Source organism: Pezoporus occidentalis, unplaced genomic scaffold (assembly GCF_034315485.1).
Source record: "Pezoporus occidentalis ecotype Australia unplaced genomic scaffold, CSIRO_AGI_Poc_V1 ctg86, whole genome shotgun sequence".
In the NCBI taxonomy this organism is placed as follows: domain Eukaryota; kingdom Metazoa; phylum Chordata; class Aves; order Psittaciformes; family Psittacidae; genus Pezoporus; species Pezoporus occidentalis.
In genome coordinates, this window is record NW_026916220.1 from 7,332,769 (window position 1) to 7,353,221 (window position 20,453).

General features: G+C 39.3%; 1 protein-coding gene across 1 annotated transcript; it reads left to right on the forward strand.

Moving 5' to 3' along the window:
- The first annotated feature begins 352 nt into the window (after positions 1-352).
- Positions 353-18,860, forward strand: LOC134156401 (uncharacterized). Its single transcript, XM_062604401.1, has 12 exons — positions 353-572; positions 4,234-5,195; positions 9,428-9,524; positions 9,779-9,841; positions 10,320-10,463; positions 10,881-10,994; positions 11,561-11,634; positions 11,904-12,014; positions 12,300-12,415; positions 13,301-13,439; positions 15,735-15,855; positions 18,754-18,860. Exons 1-12 carry the CDS (start codon positions 353-355, stop codon positions 18,840-18,842), a joined length of 2,250 nt encoding a protein of 749 aa, XP_062460385.1. The 3' UTR covers positions 18,843-18,860.
- Positions 18,861-20,453: the final 1,593 nt, after the last annotated feature.

Below are 20,453 nucleotides of genomic sequence, written 5' to 3' on the forward strand. Positions count from 1 at the left end.
GTGACACCCCATCCCTATCCCTGCCCTTCCATATCCCTATCATCCCTTCCCTTCGCTGCACTCCCTTTCCCTTTCTTTCTTCCTTTCTCTTTCCCTTTTCTTTTTCCCTTTTCCTTTTCTTTCCTTTCCCTTTTTCCTTTGCTTTCCCGCTCCCGTTCCTTCCTGCCCTGCCCGGCAGCAGCCACAGCCCCACATCCCCCTGACAATCCCGGCAGGGGGCGGGGCTGGGGCCCGCGGCCCCGCCCCCTCCGCACTGCCGCGCCCCGCTCCTATTGGACGGCTGATCCCGCGCACGGCGTTGAAGTAGGCGGCGGGCGGCCGGGGCGGTCTCGCTGGGAGCTCGAGGCCTGGGATGTGGCCCGCCGGCTCCTTCGGCACCCAGCGCAGCCCCTTCAGCCGCGGGCCCACCCAGCAGCCTCAGAGCAGCTGCCGCCGCAGGGCTTCCCAGCGCAGGGAGCAGCCTCTCGCCGCGCAGCAGCCCGGCTCCGCCCGACCGCAGGGTGAGGATGGCCAGGCATGCCTCCCCAGTGGGAGCCGGGATCCACCCGTTCTGCGGGGATGCCGCTTTCCAGGTAGTGGCGAGATGTGCGCCTGGCTTCGCTCCTGCCCTTTGGAATGGTGAAATAGGGCACTGTAGTGCCGTGTGTGAGAGCTGAAGAGTGAAATGACAGGGTAGGAGGTCTTCACGGTCTTGCTCTTAGGAGGCTGTGAAAAGTAATTAACCCCCCCCACCTGGACCAACAGCAGCGCGAACACTAGGATTAGGTTATAAACCTGTGTTTGGGGTTGGGCTTCAGGAAGCTGGACTTGGTAGGATAATTGGTGTGTGATACTACAGTTAAAACTGGTGACTTCTTCCATTTCTGGTAGGAGGATGTCACCTGTCCTTCACAGGGTGTGACCCTTAGCCTTTGTATTGGAGAGAAGTTGTAATGTTGGCTGGTTTTAATCTTCGTTAAGGTACTTGCTTTGCTTCCAGATTGGCAGTCTGCAAAGGGCCTGCTTTGCACATCATTCTGGAATTTCCAAGTGAAACTTCAATGAGAGGAGTATGCCTCTCCCATCGTGCTCCGCTATCCTCTTAAGCATGATAAGTAATAACGTTTGTAGCCAGCTTTCTTGATGATTGTGATATTCCTCTTATGACTGAGTGTTTTCACAGGACAGTAAGCTAGATCTCATCAGCAGGAACACTGTTTTCAAACTGTTGGCAATAAAGCCAAATGGGCATGAGAGGCAAGGGCTGAGTGCTAAAATGACTTTAAAATGGAAACCATGAAATTTCGCAATACTAAAATACTAGCAACCTACGCTAATGGCAAAAAACGCCTGATTCTGCTTTCTGATTACTTTGTAATCAGCTACCGGCAGCTACTTTGTAAGTAGTTGCTTTCTGATTACTTTGAACTGAGCTGGTCTCATTCAAATGGTTTGCTGTGGGTTACATTCATTGCTACTAGGTAAAGAGTTACTAGCTAAGCATGTAGTCCAGAGAATCAAAGTGTCTCTTCATCTGGCTTTTAAGGAGATGCTACTGATTTTCTGCCTTCACAGCTCAGGAATGCCGAAACTTCAGTCAGAATACAGATTCCCTCTCTCTGTATTCACTCTTCCAATGAAGCAGGTACTTGATTTCCACAACATGGGAAACTGGTTTTCACAGTTCACTGTAAATGGTAATGTGGTGGTATATTCTTTCTCAAAGAGTTCTGCCCTTGTGATGCAAAGGGTTAACCGATGTACAGGGGGGTTAGGGTTAAGCCTCTTGCTAACTCAACAAATGTGTGCTCAACACTTATCGTGCTTGCTGGAACAGGGTGGAGGGACCAAGGCTATTGATAAGAGGAAGGAACAGTAACTCCTGTTCTCTGTACCCCTAAACCGACTGAAACCAGATTTGTGGTTTGGACAGTGACTAAATCACCAGTGAACATGCGCAACAACTAGAGATGAAAAGTTCAAGGAAGACTCGTTTACTTTGTCTTGAGACCCCTGCCCACAACCACCAGGAGACCATACGCAAGCAAGGACCTTTTACCTCATTATAATATGAAGCGGGGATAGGTCATGAATATGTATAAGCGTGTTACATAACCTCATGAATATGTAACAGTTTAGAGGATAAATATGAAGGAGAACAACTCTGAGGTGTGCATACCTTTGGAGCAGCGATCCCCCATGTGCCTCAGCGCTGAATAAAGAATACCTACTTTACAACTTTAACGAGTTGTGGAGTCTACCTGCATATCACTTGAGCATAAAAAACTGCAGCCTGGAAATAGTACTGGGATAATTTGATGGTTACTAATATTTGTGGCAGTCAGGAAGAAAAAGAAAGAAAACCACCACCAGTGTGGGGTCATTCGCTTCCTGACTTCCACTTGCTGATTTTGCAGGTAGCTGTGCTGCCTGATGGGACTCGTTGAAGGCTGTCCATATGTATTTACTTTCAAGTGACCAGCATCTGTCATTAAATGCAATTTCTTCTTTATTCTGCAATTTCTTGCAAGCTTGAGCCCCAAAGGTTCAATCAGGCTCTAGTTAGTCAAAGAAAAATCCTACAACATGGCTTACTGCATAGTCTGAATAGCACCTCACCTGTATAAAAGGCATGGAAACATTACTTTTCTGAGATATATTTCTCTGGCAATAACAATTCTGGTAAGACCATAGTGGCTTAGAGTATTTCTTTGAGGTAGTCAGATGTACTGGTTTTGTCTGGGATGGAATGAGTTTTCTTTGCAGCTCTGTATGGTGCTAAGGTTTGCGTTTCTGCCCCAAACAGTGTTCATAACACACCCATGTTTGTTATTGCTGAAGAGTGTTTGCACAGCCTCAGGATCTCTGTTTCTCATGGTGCCTTTCTAGCAAGTAGGCCAGAGGTGGGTGAGAAGTTGGTAAGGGACACATCCAGGAAAGCTGACCCAGGCTAACCAAAGGGATAGTCCAAACCATATGATGCTGTGTGTGGCAATAACACCTGGGGAAAGAAAGAGGAAGAAGAAGAATTTGAAGTAATAGGCACAATGAAGGCCTGCTTTCCTGGAAGTGGCTAAACATCTGGAATGGGTGTTGTTCCCAGGCAATGGGAACTAGTGCATTAATTCCTCACTTTGCTTTGCTTGTGTGCACAGCTTTGCTTTACCTAGTAAACTGTCTTGATACCAATCCACAGGTTTTCTTACTTTACCCTTCTGATTCTCTCTGCCATCCCACTGGGTAAGTAAGAGCAGCTGCACGGGCTGCAGCTGCCAGGCAGGGTTAACCCACAGCAAAAGGGTTGTGAGGCTTTGTGGTACTGCCCTGTGTTAATGTATTGTTTTTGTGTTAATGTCAAAACTGCTTATTTTGAAAAACCTGCAAAGGATCCTGTTCACTAACAAAATGTGGCTTTCTAGTATTTCCCTGAAATGTTTTGTAGTTACTGATACAATCACTGTTGAAATCAAATGGTGATGTGCTTTTAAATGACAATGTAAATAGCATTTTTGTTAAAATACACAATTGATGCTAACAGATCTCATGGATGACAGGGTCTCTAAACAAGTAATAAAATTCTGGGAGGGCAATAACCACTGCATTTTGTGATTTGCTAGAATGTCTGTTTGAGGATATAATGCATTGAGAAAGTATCAGGCTGAGTTTTGTTATGCAGTCCACAGCCTATAAAAGCTAAAATGATAGTGGTTAGTCACTTAAATCTGCAGTTGGAAGTTCAATTTCTGAGGCTGCTTGAAGTTTTTGCAAAATTGTGAATATGCCTGGCTTGAAATGTTACTGGGTATTCGAGACAATGAAACTTGTAATCTTGTGCATGATTAATAAAATAGATTATTTCTTTTTTCCTCAGCTGAAATCTGTAGATTGCTGTTTAGGATGACTTAATTTAAGGTCATAGCTATGTCTTTCCTCAAAGAGAGGTGGGTGATTTACAAAACTCAAAAGGATTAAATTAGCAGTTGGTTCAGTCAAGAATTAAGTTAAGGAACAGAAGGGGTTCTCACAGTACAGTATTCCTGATTAAACTATTGGAAACAATTTAACCCTTGAAAATTATCTTACAGAAAGACACTTTTTCCTAAGGAAACAATTGTGCACTTTAGCACATGCATGTCACATGGTTTCAGTTTCCATATATACAAATGATGGTTGTTGGCTTTTAATTAGACTTTGTTGATTATAGTTGTCCAGCAACTGTTATTTAATATAAACTTCTTCAAAATTATTTTGCAGGTCTCTCTTCTGAAACAAATGAGGATGAAAATGCTAAACAGCAGTTTAACCCAACCACTCCTCCATGTGGAAATTGGGGTGGGAACTCAAAGATGCCTCCATTTAAGATTGGATGTGCAATCACGAAGATGCCAAGAAACCCAGTGAAACCTGAAACTGAATTTTCAGACTCTGATGACGAAGGTAGACTTGTCATTGATCTGTCACCAGAAGTTCCTAATAAAAAGCCAAGAATAAGAAGGAACTGTAGAAAAGCTAACAGGGACAAAGAACTGACTGCTGTAATGTGTGCAGGAAAATTACATGATGATGCTATAGCAGACATTCTTGGGAGTAGCGAAGATAAATCTGAGGAAATTACTTTGCAGAAAAACAGCAAAAGTTTAAATAAACTTGGAAAACTAGGCAGTGTTTCTTCAAAAGCAAGAGAGATTTGTTTGCCTGATGTAACCACTGGTATGTTGAAGGGTTTGGGGGAAAGAGGTGCCCCTACTTACAGTGAGGACAAATATGTGTCTTCAGCTGCTTCTACTGAGGCAGGCATGGAGAAGGGAATTCTGAAGCAAGGAAATGCAAAAACTAATATGTTGGTGAAAGCATTTCAGGAGAGTACTACTAATGAAGTCTGTGTGAAGAGCAGAAGAGTAAGAGAGTCTCCCTTGTGTACTGGTCACTCATCAAAAGATGGAACTGCAATTGGAAGACCTTATAAGGAAATTATAAATACAGAGAAAGGACAGAGTATAGAAGAAAGTGGGGGTAATGATAGTGCAAAAGATACATACCTCTATTCAACTTATTACTTAAATAAGAAAGAAAGTGGTCTGGGTTCATCCACTGAGGAAGCAGAAACCAGTGGGGAGGACACAGGGCTCTCTGAACCAGATGATCCTTTAGAGGAGTGTCGAAGAATTTTTGATGAGTTTGAAAGAGAAGCAAAAAAGAAGGACCATGATCAGCAGGTATTTTGTTTTGCTTTCAGTAGTTGGGGTTTTCTTTTCTGAGCGTATTAGGGCAGGATGTGGTACCTAGTCAAGTACAAGTACTCTTTCAAAAAATGTGTGTTAGTAAGGGTTAAATATTTGAAACTTCATGACCAGTAGACAGAATCATAAGGAACACTTAATGATTCTGTAGTTTAACAATGGGTGATCTCTGCTTCCTGAAGTAGAAAATTGCTCTGAATAGTTCCCTGCTATATGGGTTTCTATTACTTTTACTGTAATAAGCAAAGCTTTAGAGGCAGTTGAGTATTCAGTAGTCTCCCATTCTTATTAACAAATGTAGCTACATTGAGTACCACTGCCTCAGGTTCAAAGTATTGTGTTCTGAATGTAAAATAACTGTCTAACGATGGAATTGTAATTTTTCCTGGTGAGTTTTTGACTGTGTATCCTGAAACATTGGAATGAATAGGTCGTGAGAATATTGCTGAAGTTTAGCGCTTCATAAGATTTGGTCTAAATAGTCTATTCTTGTTTTTAATAGGCTTATGGAAGAAATGTAGATCTCAATTTGTTAGAAACCAAAGTAAATGCTCCTGGGCAAAAGAGAAGAATTGCACACATGGCAAAATTTGATGTGAGTTATAATCTTGTGATAAACTGAGGATCAGCATAAAATATGTTGAACTTGAGGTTGGCAGGATTCTGTAATCTAATTGAAAAATATTCTGAACTTAGAGCAAATGTCTCATCAACTCTTCTGTTAAAAGCTGTACCAAGTAGTACTTGGAGCTGGTTCCAGATGCAGGTAAAACAAGCTGCTGACAAGAGCAGCTAACACTAATGGGAGCTGAAAAGTCAGTCTGGAATGGAGGTATCTACCATGAAATTTCAGATACAGCGCTTGTGTGTCGCCTTCACTTTTTCTGTTTTTACAGTGCTTTAGGTGGCAATGTCAATAGAGGGCATCATTCTTTAAGCCCACCTCCATTACCCCTAAGCTGTTTCAGTTTAGCATTTTCCTGTCAGGAATAGAATGCTGAATCTGATAGCAAAATTCCATTTGAAGACGCAGTGTGTTAACTTTAACACGATCTTGCTGTGCTTTGGAACTACCTGAATATTAACTCTGGTTTTGTGTATGTGCATATTAGGTACCCAAGAAAAATGAAGTGGTGTTTTTCAAGTCATCTCCTGGGCAGCAGCATCATAATGGAGGAATTCAGCAAGCAAGCTTCTGCTCTCCAGTATGTACCTGGTTTCCTAAATAGAATTCTGCATGCCCCAATAACAGCGAGGCTAAGTTGTGACAGTGATGCTGCTTTTGTTCCCTGTATGCAAAACTCTCCTTCTCCTTGGTAGTAGCACACATTTAAATGCTGCTCTTAAAGGATATTTCTTAGCAAATAAATGTGATATAGACATATGACTCAGATTACCACGTTTGATACGCAATGCATTTTTGTAACTTTTTGGACTTTTTTGGGTGTGACAGTACTATAGTTAACCTAACATAAGGCAGATTGTCAAAAGTGATGATCTTCTGTGATGAATTCTATGTTATTTGAAAATAAACAAAACGTGATATGTAAAGACTCTACACTGCATTATCTAACAAAGGCTACAGATTCCTAAAAATTTTTTTTTTCCCCAGTGTGGTTTATTGGGTCTTTAGTTTATGCTCTGAGTGAAGTACTGTCTGAAATAAAGGCCAGATGGAGAGCATGACTTAAATCATAACTGAACTGCTAGTCCTTGCTAAAGAACTGAACTTTCTCTAAGGAAAAAAAAGAAATTAAATAGTTTTAATATCTGCCATAACCTTGAGGAGAAGACTGATTAGTTTAGTTCAAGTAGGGAAAATCTCTGCAGCTACTATTTCTGATGGTAGTTCCTGGCTCCCTGTAATGTGAAACTGCAGTTTTCTGAATAGCTATTCAGCAATGTTTGATTTTTACTTAGGGTTTTTCCTCTGAGGGTGGACAAAACAAATGGCTGAATTAATCTTACTTTTGGGGGGTTATTTGTTACATATTGACCACACTACCATAAGGTTTGGTTTTGTTTTATTTTTTTTTTTTTTTGAGGTTTTTATGTGGAAAAGGCCTTCCATTCCAGAATCGGGATGCAAAGTACCACAGGAGACAAGGCAGCGATATTTCACTTGCTTTCTCACGGAATGTGTCAAAACATGTAGCACGGTGAATGAGGCTATTAACAAGGTTTGTTATGGTTTATAGTTCTTTCCTTACAAATCTTCAACTTAATTAAGGCAGCAGTTTTATCTTGCACAATGTGTTGGTGGCATTCTTTTTATTTGATTAATTTTTTTAAAGTAAAATATTTCAGGAGGCAGAATTTAAAATGTACTCCATCTTACACTTGCCACTGTTACCAATCACTTTCCTCTAAGCAAAAGTATTTGTCTTTACCACTGTTAATAGCTTCTAATAAGACATGCCATTTTGGTAATAAAAAAGAAAAACTTTTGCTTCTGCAAAATAAAAGTCTTGTAAATACTGAAAGCTTCCTGGAATGTAATAATGGCTTTGAGATTTATTCAGAACAGAAGGAAAACATCTGTGAACCACTTTGAGCCTTTGGTCTTGTCTTTTTGGTTTTCACCACACCAAGTACTACTCCCAGCAGATATTGTCTGACAAGCACAAATATCCCAAGCTTAACCTTTAGGTGATCTAAATTTCTTGCAAGCTGGAAGTCAAAAGAATTTATGGAGGTGTGCTGATAAGACTCTGTGGGTGTTTTTGATTACACTTCGAATGGAAGCTTGGAAAACATCGCATGATACTACTCTGCTGTTACTGTGTTGCTGTATTATGTAGCACATCTTGGTATGCCTGATTTTCATTTTCATGAAGTAATGTACCTTTTACCTTCCCTTTAACTTCATAGAACCATAGAATGGTTGGGTTGGAAGGGCCCCTGAAGACCACCTAGTTCCAACACCTCTGCCATGGGCAGGGACACCTTCACTAGACCAGGTTGCTCAAAGCCCCATCCAGCCTGTCCTTGAACACTTCCAGGGATGGGGCAGCCACAGCTTCTCTGGGCAACCTGTGCCAGTGCCTCACCACCCTCACCCTCATAGTGAAGAATTTCCTCCTGTGATAATTCTCAGGTTCATCTGTTTTCCCCTTTCCCTTTGCTTAGGGCTTGTAACTTATGAATTGTACATGCTGTAGTGATTGTTAGAAGGCACTGTTTACACCTGAAATAAGCTGCACTTTTTGTGAACTACCCGTGTAGTGTTAACAGTAAAATAAAATCAAGAAAGAAGATATTTTCTTCCCCAGAAGATTAATGTGTGTACTCCTTATTTTGAGCATGTTTCTTCCTCACTAAAAGGTGCTGGACCTTCCTCTCCTTGCTGTTCTTACAACTTTACAGAAAGAAAATTAAGGAGACCTTTCTTCACCTCCTTTGACGCAGGATCAGAAAAAGTTGTCTTTAGCCAGGGAATGTTTACCAGTAGGAATGGTTACCCTGAGAGTGCTCAAATCTTCCCAGGGATTAGATTTCATTTCTGAGTTGAAGCACTGATTTTTTTCCCAACAGATCTTTGCTTCACAGGTGCTGAATTTGTCTTCTAAACTGCCACATGCCCAGAAAACTTTTCCAATAGTTCATTATCCTGGCTGTGAAAAAATGTGGGTTTTCTGTCTAACCTGAACCTCTGTAGCTTTAGCTTTCACCCAATGGATCATACATGTTTTACATCTGCTAGACAGAATTCAGAATTCTGCAATCAGATCTTTTCTTTTTTTTTTTTTTTTTCTTTTGCTGTGAAGGTATTTATAGACCAAAAAGTTCACCTCCTCAATCTCTGTGATAAATTAATTAGATTCCAATAATGGTCTCATAATTGAATTATCTAGTTTTAAGACTTTCTCTTGTACTCCTACTTAAAATACTTCTGATATATGCAGTGATAACACTCAGCATCTTTGCTACATCAAACAGAGCTCTAATATTCAGGTGGGTTTTTAAAATACTCTGTAGATCCTCTTTGGTAACAGTGCCTTTCACCATAATGCCTCCCTCTCTGAGCAGGACTTTAAATCCACCTGACTTTGTGTCTCCTGTCGCACTTCAAATTTAGGACATTACTTGCATGTGTAACTATCTCTAGGTTCGCAGTCTTAGATTCTAAATGGCAGTGCTTTTTGTAGAACATTGAGTGCTCACTAAATGTCTATTTTTTAAATTTTTTTTTTTTATTTTTAATGTAGGCTCTAATAGAAGAACAATCTATTTATGATCGCATTGGCAATAAAAAGATGTACCTGAATCTTGCTGTGAAGACTCTCAAAAAGCTAAGAGGTCTTGGTAGTTTTGCTTTCAATTAAGATTTATTTTTTTTTTTAATGGGTTCTAAGTGTAGAAATTAGAACAGCAGAAAAATGTCTGAAAATCGTTATTTAGTTCAACTTTACTAAAGATATTTCTGTATCTTTAAATCCTTTTATAGAAATATATCACTGAAATAAATTGGTGGCTTGATTTATAAATATTTGCTTAGGATATTAACAGGAAATCTGAAATTGAGAAGAAATACTAAAGACATGTTTTCCTGCCTTTAGGGCAACCTAATAACAGCAGATCTTCCAGTGGCACAGGATCCCTACAGTCAGAGGAAGAAAAAGGTAATGAAAGGGGAAGTAAGATGTCAGTTCTCCACTGCCACCTATAAATGGTCTTATTTCAGCATGACAATGTTGCTCTGGTTTTGGTCAACCTTCATCTATTTGCCACTGCAAGGATTTTGTACACAATTCCCCGTTTATAACTGAAAACTCTTTCATAAGGGGTAAACGTTGGAACTTTTTTTTGGGAATACAGTGTTTTTTAGTACTGCATATCTAGCCTTTCTGGGATAGCTAGTGAATCATCATGCCTATATAGTGTCTATTTTGAGTAATGCTTCACCTCTAATCACCTCTAATTGCTCTGAGATACAAGCATATACGTTTTGGTGTGAACTGTAGTGGTCAACTTGTAATTTTGCTTTTGTTTTATTTTGGAAGTACTAGTGTTTTTAAGTGCTACTTACAGTTGTTTTAATGTTGCTTAAGCTTTAGGTTTGTTTATGTTTTGGCTTTTGGTTTGTTTTTTTTTTTTTAGCATTTACAGATGGTGCTCTATATGAACTCTTAAAAAAGTATCTTCTGACTAAGGAGCAGTTGAACGAAAATAACTTCCCTCGACAACATCCTGGAAAAAATGGTAGTGCTATTCTTACTGGTGTAAAAAATGCTGGATGTAATGGTAAGTGCCTAGTAGGCTGCAACAAAATTGAATTTCAATCAGTTGTTCACAGGACAGTAAAATACATGGGTATAAAATGATACATTATGCCTGTGTTCCGTATTTAGTGCCTAGACTGCGTGTGAATTCAAAGTTTTCAAAGCTAAACAATGAGTCTTCACATGTCTTTTTACATTTTTGTTCCAACATAGTAATTAAAGTCGTAGGTAAACTTGAATTTCTTGTTGTGCTATAGAGGAACTTTTTCTTGATACATGGCTTATCTTGAGAGGCTTCTTGTATATTGATATTCTGTTTTCTCATGTGCTGTTCATGAAACTTCTTTTATACTTCAATTCAGCATTTTTTAACTTCATGGCAAGTCACCTAGGAAATACACTCTGCTTATTGGTTTATTGGTTTTTGGGGTGTTTTTAGCTTTCAAAAGGGTCTGCTGTAGGTGTGGTGAAATATATGCTGTTACTTCTTCGGGAACACATCAACGTAAAGAGGAATGCAACTATCATTCTGGTGCAGTATTGAAACAAAGAGGTAGGTGACCTTGGCATTCAGTCTTTATGGAAGCTGTTAAATGTTATGACATCTCGTGTCAAAGCTGAGCAAGATCAAAGTAGGAACTTTTTTTCCTATAAGGTTCAGCTGAGATACATTCTGCTGTTCTTCTGGGAATATGTCTAGCTAGTAAAGCCTGTTTTCTCCGAATATGCCCTAACTTTAGGAAAGCTGATATGAATAAAACTGTGTGGGAAGAGGGTGGCCTTGCATTGACTTCTAAGAGAGCCTTGTCGTGGTTTCTAAGAGACACCTTAAGTACTCAGAATCAGTCTTAAATATGCCTCTCACAGAGAACCTTCTAGAACATAGTGCAACTTTCTCTTTCTTATTTATTGGTATTTCTTTTTTACAAAAACCTTATCTTGGGAGGGAACAATGTAGAGTTTGTCATCTTGGCATAGGTGGCACTTGCTGTTTTCCACAGTGCTGTTTCAGGAGAAAATGGAAAGGAAATTTGAGAAGCCGAGTGAGGATACTGATTTGTTTTTGCCACTGCTGGTTGCTGCTACTACTGCTCAACTACCAACTTTTCTTTTTGTCAGTACCTGGTGGTGTAGAAAAACATTACACCTGTTGTGAGAGAGTAGTTGGGTCTCCTGGATGTCAGATTGCAAAGGTAGGAGTAATGTTCTAAGAAGATTTATATAAAGCAGTATCTCACTGTCCTTTTGATTTTCTAAAAAGGTATGGCTCAGTGTTAATGACTTGGTACAAGCCTTTTAGGTTTACTTATTAGTGTTCACTAAATTATATGACAAATGCTGACAAGAAATATTATATATATATATATATATTCCCAAGTCTCTTAGAGACACAAATTTTCTGGCAATTTGTGTAAGATATATCTAGTAAACTTGCACTTAAATAGCAATGGAAACTTTGCAGCTTCATGTTCATGATGGGAGAAGGGGGAAATTGGAAGGCTTCATGAAGACATTAATTAAATCACCACCTCTTGATGGAACCCATGATGTATATGCTCTGAACTGCGAGATGGTATGTGCAACCTAAAAACTTTGGTTCAGCTAATAGAAAATTATATTGCTTTTTTATGAAGCAATATCCTAATTGTAGTAGTTTGGCACTGAAGTCTCTTAGGTCTGCAGAACTCTGACTAGACCTTTCAGTATGACTAGTCATCCTACAAGACTGACCTTTAGTATTGTGGGCAAAAATATTTGGATCTGTTGACTTGGTAGCTTGTTGTGCTTTATGAACAACTTGCATAATGTAAGGAAGCATTGTTGTGTAAATGCTCATTAAATGTACTTTTTTCTTTAGTGTTACACAACCCGTGGCTTGGAACTAACTAGAGTCACAGTGGTTGATCCTAAACTACAGGTTGTGTATGATGTATTTGTTAAACCAGATGGTAAAGTTGTGGACTACGATATAAGGTATGCTACTTACTCTATAATACTTCAGGATTAGATGTAATAAATTGGCGGATAACTATATAAGAAGAAACATGCTTCTCCCAAATGCTATTTCTAGTAACATAATCAAAGACATTCAGTCACCAATGAGGCTTTTGTTGTTACATGCTCAATTAAGAACAATTCTTCTCTTTGCCTAGTTCCACCTTTTTTTTTTTCCTTTTCACATTGAAAGACCTTTTTTCCAATTCAGGAAAAAAAAAAATGTTAAACCTCCCAGAACTTGCTCAGTTCCCTAAGGTGACAGAAGCAAATGCAAATTTAATCTGTAAGTGTTGTCTCACAAAAAAAGCAATATAGTCATAAGCCATGCATTGAGGTCATCAGACTGTACAGCTTAATAAGATTTGTCTGTATTTAGTGTAGATCTCGTATTTGTTCTTCATATTGGGTTTTGTCATTAAGACCTGAAAGACACCTTTTTGATTCCTGTTAGTTCTCTGAAGTCCTGCAACAGCTCGATGAGGAAACACAGGTTTTGAGCCTCACTGTAAAGAATTTGGAGGAGAACCAATGTAATGTGTTCCTATTTCAACACCAATATTTGCTTGCTCAGAGTCCTGTCTTTTGGTCCATGCTTAAACATGCTTAAGTCACTTGTAGTGGTAGAGCTAAGTTAATATCACCTACCTTAGTTTATCTTATACTACCTAGGTGAAAAGGAAGAGAATGAAAAAATGTTTTACAATGACTTCAACACCGTGTGATTTATGTTTGCTGTTTTTTGTTTTTTTTTTAAAGCTGGCTAGAGTTAACTTTAGATGCTGGGGCAATGATCACTGCAAACCTAGTTCTAGGTATTTCTTAGTATTTCTGTCAATGAAACTCTTTTGATCTCTTTTTTAGACTCTCTGGAGTAAAGGAGAATGATCTGAAAAATACCACAACAACTCTTCGGGCTGTACAGGCGGTACTGCTAAACTTGTTCAGTGTGGATACAATTTTAATTGGACACAACTTGGAAAACGACTTATTTGCTCTCAAGGTAAAGTAGCTGGTTTTGAAGCCAGTTTTAGGAGGTGACTACTTGTTTTTACTGTATTCTAATAAATTTAAAAAATAAAAAGAATGTTTCATTTCAGCAGATCAATGGGTATGAAAAAATAATTAAATGTACTTGATTGTTAAATGATAGCTGTATTAAAAGTATTTCATATCAGGAAGAGATGTCTATACAAAATACACTATGGTAAACATCTTCACATTTCAGCTTCCTACTCTGCTGTTTAGTGCTTCTAATTATGGAACCATACATCACTACTGAATAATATTGTCTTTATTTGTGGGTTCACAGAAACCTACATTTGTATGTTTTCTGATCTTGCAGAACTCATGACACCCTATGCATAAAAGGCAGTGACAATTCAAGTAACACTAAGGTATTCTCTTAGAATTCCTGTAAATAATTGTGCTGTCTGTCAAGTAGTTACCTTAGGTACCAGAAATGTGTGGATTATGCTATTAAATATTAAAGGCAGCAGTATTCCATCAGAAACATAGCTATCTGCCCAGGAAACCTCTTATGGTGAGGTACTGGAACAGGTTGCCCAAAAAAGTGGCAAGTACTCCATCCCTGGCAGTGTTCAGGCCAGGTTGGACAGAGCCTTGGGTGACATGGTTTAACGTGAGGTGTCCCTGCCCATGGCAGGGGGGTTGGAACTAGATGATCTTAAGGTCTTTTCCAACCCTAACTATTCTATGATTCTAAGGATGCAAACAACACTAAGCCAAGTTTTTTCCTGTGGTGCTCAGTGCAGGGCTTAAGGCAGCAGGCACAGACTCAAATACAGGAGGTTCCCTCTGAACACCAGGAAACAGTTTTTCACTGTGAGAGTGACCAAGCACTGACACAGGTTGGAGAGGTTGTGGTGTCTTCTCTTTTGGAGATGCCCAAAAACCATCTGGATGTTGCTGGGCAACAGGCTCTCGGACGTCCTGCTTGAGAGGTGGTTTGGATAAGATGACTTCAAGAGGTCCTTTCCAACTTCAACCATGCTGTGATATTACTAATGAAGGAATTAGAATTTAGCCTTGATAGGCTTCCCTGCTACTGACATCTAAAGGCCAATGCAAGTGAGGTTTTGCAGGATGGCAGTGGCTGTCTAAAACTAGAATGAATCATGTTCACTGTATATATGCAGTGAACATATAACTGGTGACATCGAAGGATCAAAAAGCGACATTGCTATGAACGCTTGGGCATCATGAGACAGGTTAGTTTTACCCTACTGGTGATGTGTTGTTGCAATAGTAATCCTCAGTATGAGAAGAACCACAGGTTCAGACCCCTGGTGCGTGCACTTGGCTGAGGAGCCACTGGCAAGAGGCTACCATCTGCGGGCTTATGACTGAACGCCTCTAAGTATCCCGCCTAGGCGCTTGTTGTGCTATTGCATCATCAGTCTCTTGTGATTGACCCAGGAGTTGACAGTCTTGATCAGAATGCGTGGGTGAAGGTCTTCCCTAACCTTCGTTAGCGAAGGCAGGCCTTCCTCATAGGAGAAGGAAAACTCCTATCTTCAAACCTGGGCTGATGGAGCTCGTCTAGCCTTGTATGGTCTTCCATAAAAGAGAAAGACACTCTTACAAAACCTATGACCTGTGGACTTTGCTGTCACCGTCCTACCTAACTAGGCTGTGGCGGTTAAACCTCAGGTTTAAAGGGTAGGGCCAGTTTTGCGCAAGCTGCACTGCACCTAAAAAATCCACTGCGCAGGCTGGAAGGTCTTACTCTCACTTGTCTGTATGGGCAGGCGAGGGTCGAAACGGTTGGTGACAAGGTGCATGGGTAGCTGCAGATCCAACCTTGCATGTGGGCGGACCAGCACATGGGGTAGCTTGACATCACTCAGGAGATGACAGTCCTGGATGGACATTTCCTGATTGCCTAAGCACCCTTTTTTTCCAACCAGATTTGCATACCCCATATGCCTTTGGTCATTTTGCTTGTAGTAAACGCTGTTGAAGCCCTTCCCAAATCTTCACTCATGACGCCAAGCCATCAATAACTGGTGAATAAATGTCAATGAATTGTACAGAAATCACTGCAAAGGATAATTTTTCCACAGCTTTTTGCTCCACAGTTTGCCATTCTCTAGGAGAAAGTGGCACACAGGAGAGATGATGTTGTTTTGGGGGCTCAAGGGTTAGTTTGGGCATATTATTGAGAAGGAAAGTATTTTAGATACTAGTTGAGATTTTATCCTTTTTTAATAAATAAAGGATGTACAAGACTGTAACTGGATGTGTAATCATTACTGTGGCCTCTGCTCTTTTTCAGCTAATTCATGACATGGTGGTGGACACATCAGTAGTGTTTCCTCATCCGGTAGGTTTGCCTCACAAAAGAACACTTAGAAGTCTGACAGCTGATTACCTCAGGAGAATTCATCAAGATGATGGTAAGAGCTTGGGTTCTTATTAAGCAATCAATATATTGCCTCGTGAAATGGGAGACAGGAATTACCCAGAAAACTGAAAAGATAATAATACCCTTGCTGTCATTGAAAGCTTTGTCTTAAATATCTTTAGTTCAATTGTGTAGTAGAAGCAGAGGATATACCTGAACGGTAAGATGGTTGGTGATGTGATTTAACCCTGCATGGCAACTGGGTAGCATAAAGCCTCTCACTCATTCTCCCCCCAGTACAGCTGGTTTGTCAGAGGGTTATACAAAAGTGTTCCAGTTTCTTTCACTTGCAAAGGGACATTCTTACAATTCTGAAGGTAGTGTGGTGAGCCTAGCATCTATGTCAGGATTCACTTGATTATCCAGACTGATACACGAGCTCTTCAGCTGGGATTTTCAGTAGTAAAATTAAAGCAAGTTTCTTTGCTGACACTCAAAGACAAATCAAATCATGTTCTACAGCATGCATATAATACTTACAAAGTATTGCATTTGACAAATATATTTTGCTTTAACCATGCCATTCTAAAGTATTTTTTAATCTGATTTTAGATACTCAGTTTGTTCAAATAAACTGGCAGATTCATATTTGCTTTTATCAGTGAAGCCTTCTGGACAATAAACAATATTCTATTCTGCTAACATACCTCCACTGCCCAGGGAATACATAAATGGTCACACTGAGCAAAACTCAGTGGAATTTGATATCCAGTGGAGTAGCTGGATCTGTCTGTCAAAGCTAATATCCCCTGACTTCCTTTGCTGTTGCAGGCTTATGCACACCTTTCTAGCAAGGCTAAGAATGTCAAAAGTTATTTCTAAAGACTATAAGATGGCTATCTCAAATAGTAAAAATTCTGCCTTTAGCAGACTTTTCTGCTTAAACTTGGATTTAATCACGCTTTGTTGATCACCACTGAGCTAAAATCCAAGCTTAAACTATAGAGCTATGTAGCTGCCATGTCTAGGAAAAAAACCCGCAAACCTAAAAAGTCCTGACTCATGACTTCCACTCTCTATGTTTTTATCGGTTTCTGCTGCTGCTTTGTGCTAGTTTGCATTAGTTTTGTATTAGATGTTACAAATTTTGATTCTGATTTACTTTCTTTGTAAACTAGGGTTTATTAGAATGAAATGCCCTTTGCTGTCAGAAAGCAGTAGGTCTCTGGTGTTTTAGCTTGCTTTGACTGCCCTGCTTTAAGCCAGAAGATACCTGAATTGCAATGACATGTCTAAATGTCTGAAAATCTTTGTTTCTGAGTTTAGGCTGCTACATGTGAAAAATCATCTCAAATCACTGGCATTTCAGTTTTACCAGAGAAAGCTAGAAGCTGGTACTTGTACTTTTGAGTCATCTCTTGTTGTGATAGCGTTTAAGTGCTCTGTTTCTCTGGGGAATGAAACACCTCAACTAAATCTAAGAATTATTTATTTATTTATTATTAACTTACTATTTTGGGGTTTTCTCCCCTGCCCAAAGTGGTTGTGGAATCGGTAGTTGTGGAATCTGTGCAGTAATTCAGTGTTGTAGTGCAAAGAAGCAATGCCTTTTTCTTTTTGAGCCACTAGCTCAGAAACGTAAAATGGGGAGGGGATTTTGCCACCTTCAAATGCAAATGCTGATCTCTATAGAGTCATAGAATAGTTAGGGTTGGAAAAGACCTTAAAATAAAATAATTCCAGCCCCCCTGCCATGGGCAGGGATGTCTCACATTAGATTGTTTGGCCCAAGACTATGTACAACCTAGCCTTGAACACTGCCAAGGATGGAGCATCTGTATGCTGTCATTTCTTCCACAACTATTCTGGTTTCTGAATAACCAGATGCTATCCCAAACCTGTTTATCTCATATCTTCAGTACCTTTATTAAAAGTTTTATATTCAAAATGGTGAGTAAAATCTTAACCATTAGGATTTAGATTTGTTTTCATCAGTTTGTATAGGCGTTGAGGTATGCATTCAAATTAGTCCATGTGAAAATTTGACACTGTGTCAAACTTTTGTTTATGAAGATGACTGCTGAATATAGTAGGTCTGTTCTCCACCTATCCTAAAGTTGCAGGGGAATCTCAACACACAGCTTTGGCTTTCAGCAGGGAATGCTTGGAACTTTCAGTAGTTAATTGCCATTAACCTGGCAGCCAGCCTTTTCTTGTATTGTTCTGATTTTAGAGGGGGTATTCTGGTATAGTATATATATATGGGACTATAGTAAGCGCCAACTAATGAGAGGATTGTATGCATTTCTTGTTCGGATGACTACCACTTTTTTTTTCCCCAGCCAGAATGCATTAAAACTTTTATACTTTAATTCCTGTTATTATAGTCACTAAGTTATGGGAATTGCATAAAATGTATAAATTTGTAAGTTGTTAACTTTATTAAGTGGTTGTTTTAAGCATATATAATTTAAATCCTTTATTCTGTTCAGATTTTGTAGTGGATTTCAGTTGATCAGGACAAGTGGATTGTCTTTAACTAAGGTAGAAATTTATAATCTAGTTGCAAAATCAGCTTGTCATATGTTACTCTTTCAGCTTCTGATTTGAAAGTACATGACTGGGGGAATCTGGTTTTCCAAAGACAGTTATATTGGACACTGGAGGTTACTCTGGGTAGTAACTCTAAACTGGTAATCTAGGCCTCATTGGATATTGGAACTGGAGGATGTGGTGGTAAACTGAACATTGCTGGACAATACTGGATTGCTAGAAGCATGTGACTATTGCCTTGAATCCTGGTAGCAGGAAGTTGCACCAAAACCTGTGAAATACCAAGGATTGTCTTAGTATGTTCAACAATTGTTCACCTTAATAAGCAAAGCTACCATTCTTCTATAAAGAAATAAATATTATAGCACAAAATAATTTTTTTTAAATTCTTTTCTAGTTGGTTATAATTCCAGGGAAAATGCAATGGCTTGTATGGAACTAATCCTTTGGAAGGTCAGAGAGGATAATGGAATGAGAAAACAGTGATTATTGTGGCTCTGGAGGACAAAGTCAACCTCAGCTTGGCTCACTGCTCTGTAATGTTTCAGTACCAATTACTCTTCTGATGTAAAGAGGTGAAAATCTAATGGAAAAACCTGATTGTTTTTCTGATGCCTAAGGTGTGCAGGAAGGAGAAAACACAAATGTAGAAAATACGTGCAAGAGGCACAAACTAAATTCTGGTGTTAAACAGGTTTTTGTTTTTTTTGTTGTGTTTTTTTGTTTGTTTTTGTTTGTTTTTTTTTTGTCAAAAGTAATTCTATAATTGTCCTCACAACTCTGTGTAGCTGAAAACTGTCATTTGCAGTAAGTGAAAGTTCTGTTGTTTCAAGTTGTGGATATAACCTTTTGATTTCACCTTGTTCAGCCTCTGAAATAAAACTCAAGTTTCTGCAGTGTGGTTAAAGTCTGAGATTGTATCCTTTTCCCCTGTCACTTCCTGGTTCTCTCTACCTCTCCATCTGTTTTCAGAGAGAGAGAAAACAAACTTAGTCATGCTTAATGCACTAATAGACACAAAAAGGTATAAAGGTAGAAATGTGACCTCTTCTGGAGCAGAATCAGCTTGTCTCTTAAATTAGTTAAGGCCGGATGAAGCTTTTCAACTGTAAAAGCAGCAAGGCTCCCAGAAAGTTTCAAGAAGTAAATACCTTCACTGGGCTATAATTTGAGATATAATCACCTGTCTCCTGCATAAGGTAGGAGTCAGCATTTCCTGCCTTCAGAGAGGAGGATTGTAAAGTCTGTTGCCACTTATTTAAGAATGGACCACATCTTTTGTGCAACACTAACTCTCAGCTGAAGTTATACTTGCACTGATTAGCCAAAAAAAAGCTGAAAGCGGTAAGGGAAAAAATGGTCCTGACTGAGGACTGTGCATGAGTAACTCAGTAGTGTAAAAATCTCAGTTCTTGGATGTACTGTGAAGAATGATTATACTGCATGACAAAATCTGTGTTGAAGGTTAAAAATCACTGTAGCTGCTTCTTGATCATTAAAGAACCTGGGGCCATGTCCTGTTCTGTGAGATACTGATGGGCAATAGCTGTTGTTAGAATACTTTTCCCTGTATTAAAAGAACAGTCCTGCATACAGGCCCTGCTACAGCTTTGAGAAGGGGCTTTGGCATGTTCTTTACAAACTCGCTTTCTTTACTTACTCATGATCCTCCCAGGTTTGAATGTAGGTCTTTTTAGTGATGATTACCTTTATTTTGCTTTGAGTAAAACGAAAAAACATACAAATGTCTACTCTGTAGGATCCGTTCTGCAGAGAAACCTATGGTAGTCATCCAGTAAGTTGTTAGCAGGGACTAAACTGGTACCTCTGAGGCCCTCTAAGGAACCTGAAACATCTGACTTGTCTTTGTAACTTCTTGGAGTTACTGAATTATTGAATTATTAAAACCAAATACATATAATACTGTGCACAATAAGTAAAATCATTTTAGATACTTTTTTTGCAATTGTTTCAAAATAAACAGTCTTTTGAAGCTGAAAGAAATGAAATTTCAGCAAAACTGAAACCTGGTGTGAATGTAAGAGCAGTTAATAATTAGAACAGTGACTTAGCTCTGAGTTGTATTGCTGTCAGCTC

What these genes read in the sequence shown, in the direction of transcription:
- LOC134156401 (XM_062604401.1), top strand. Translation starts at nt 353, where the DNA reads ATGTGGCCCGCCGGCTCCTTCGGCACCCAGCGCAGCCCCTTCAGCCGC. An exon ending in AAAAAATGCTGGATGTAATG is followed by an intron (nt 10,464 to 10,880) that starts GTAAGTGCCTAG and finishes GGGTGTTTTTAG; the next exon opens with CTTTCAAAAGGGTCTGCTGT. An exon ending in ACGACTTATTTGCTCTCAAG is followed by an intron (nt 13,440 to 15,734) that starts GTAAAGTAGCTG and finishes GCTCTTTTTCAG; the next exon opens with CTAATTCATGACATGGTGGT.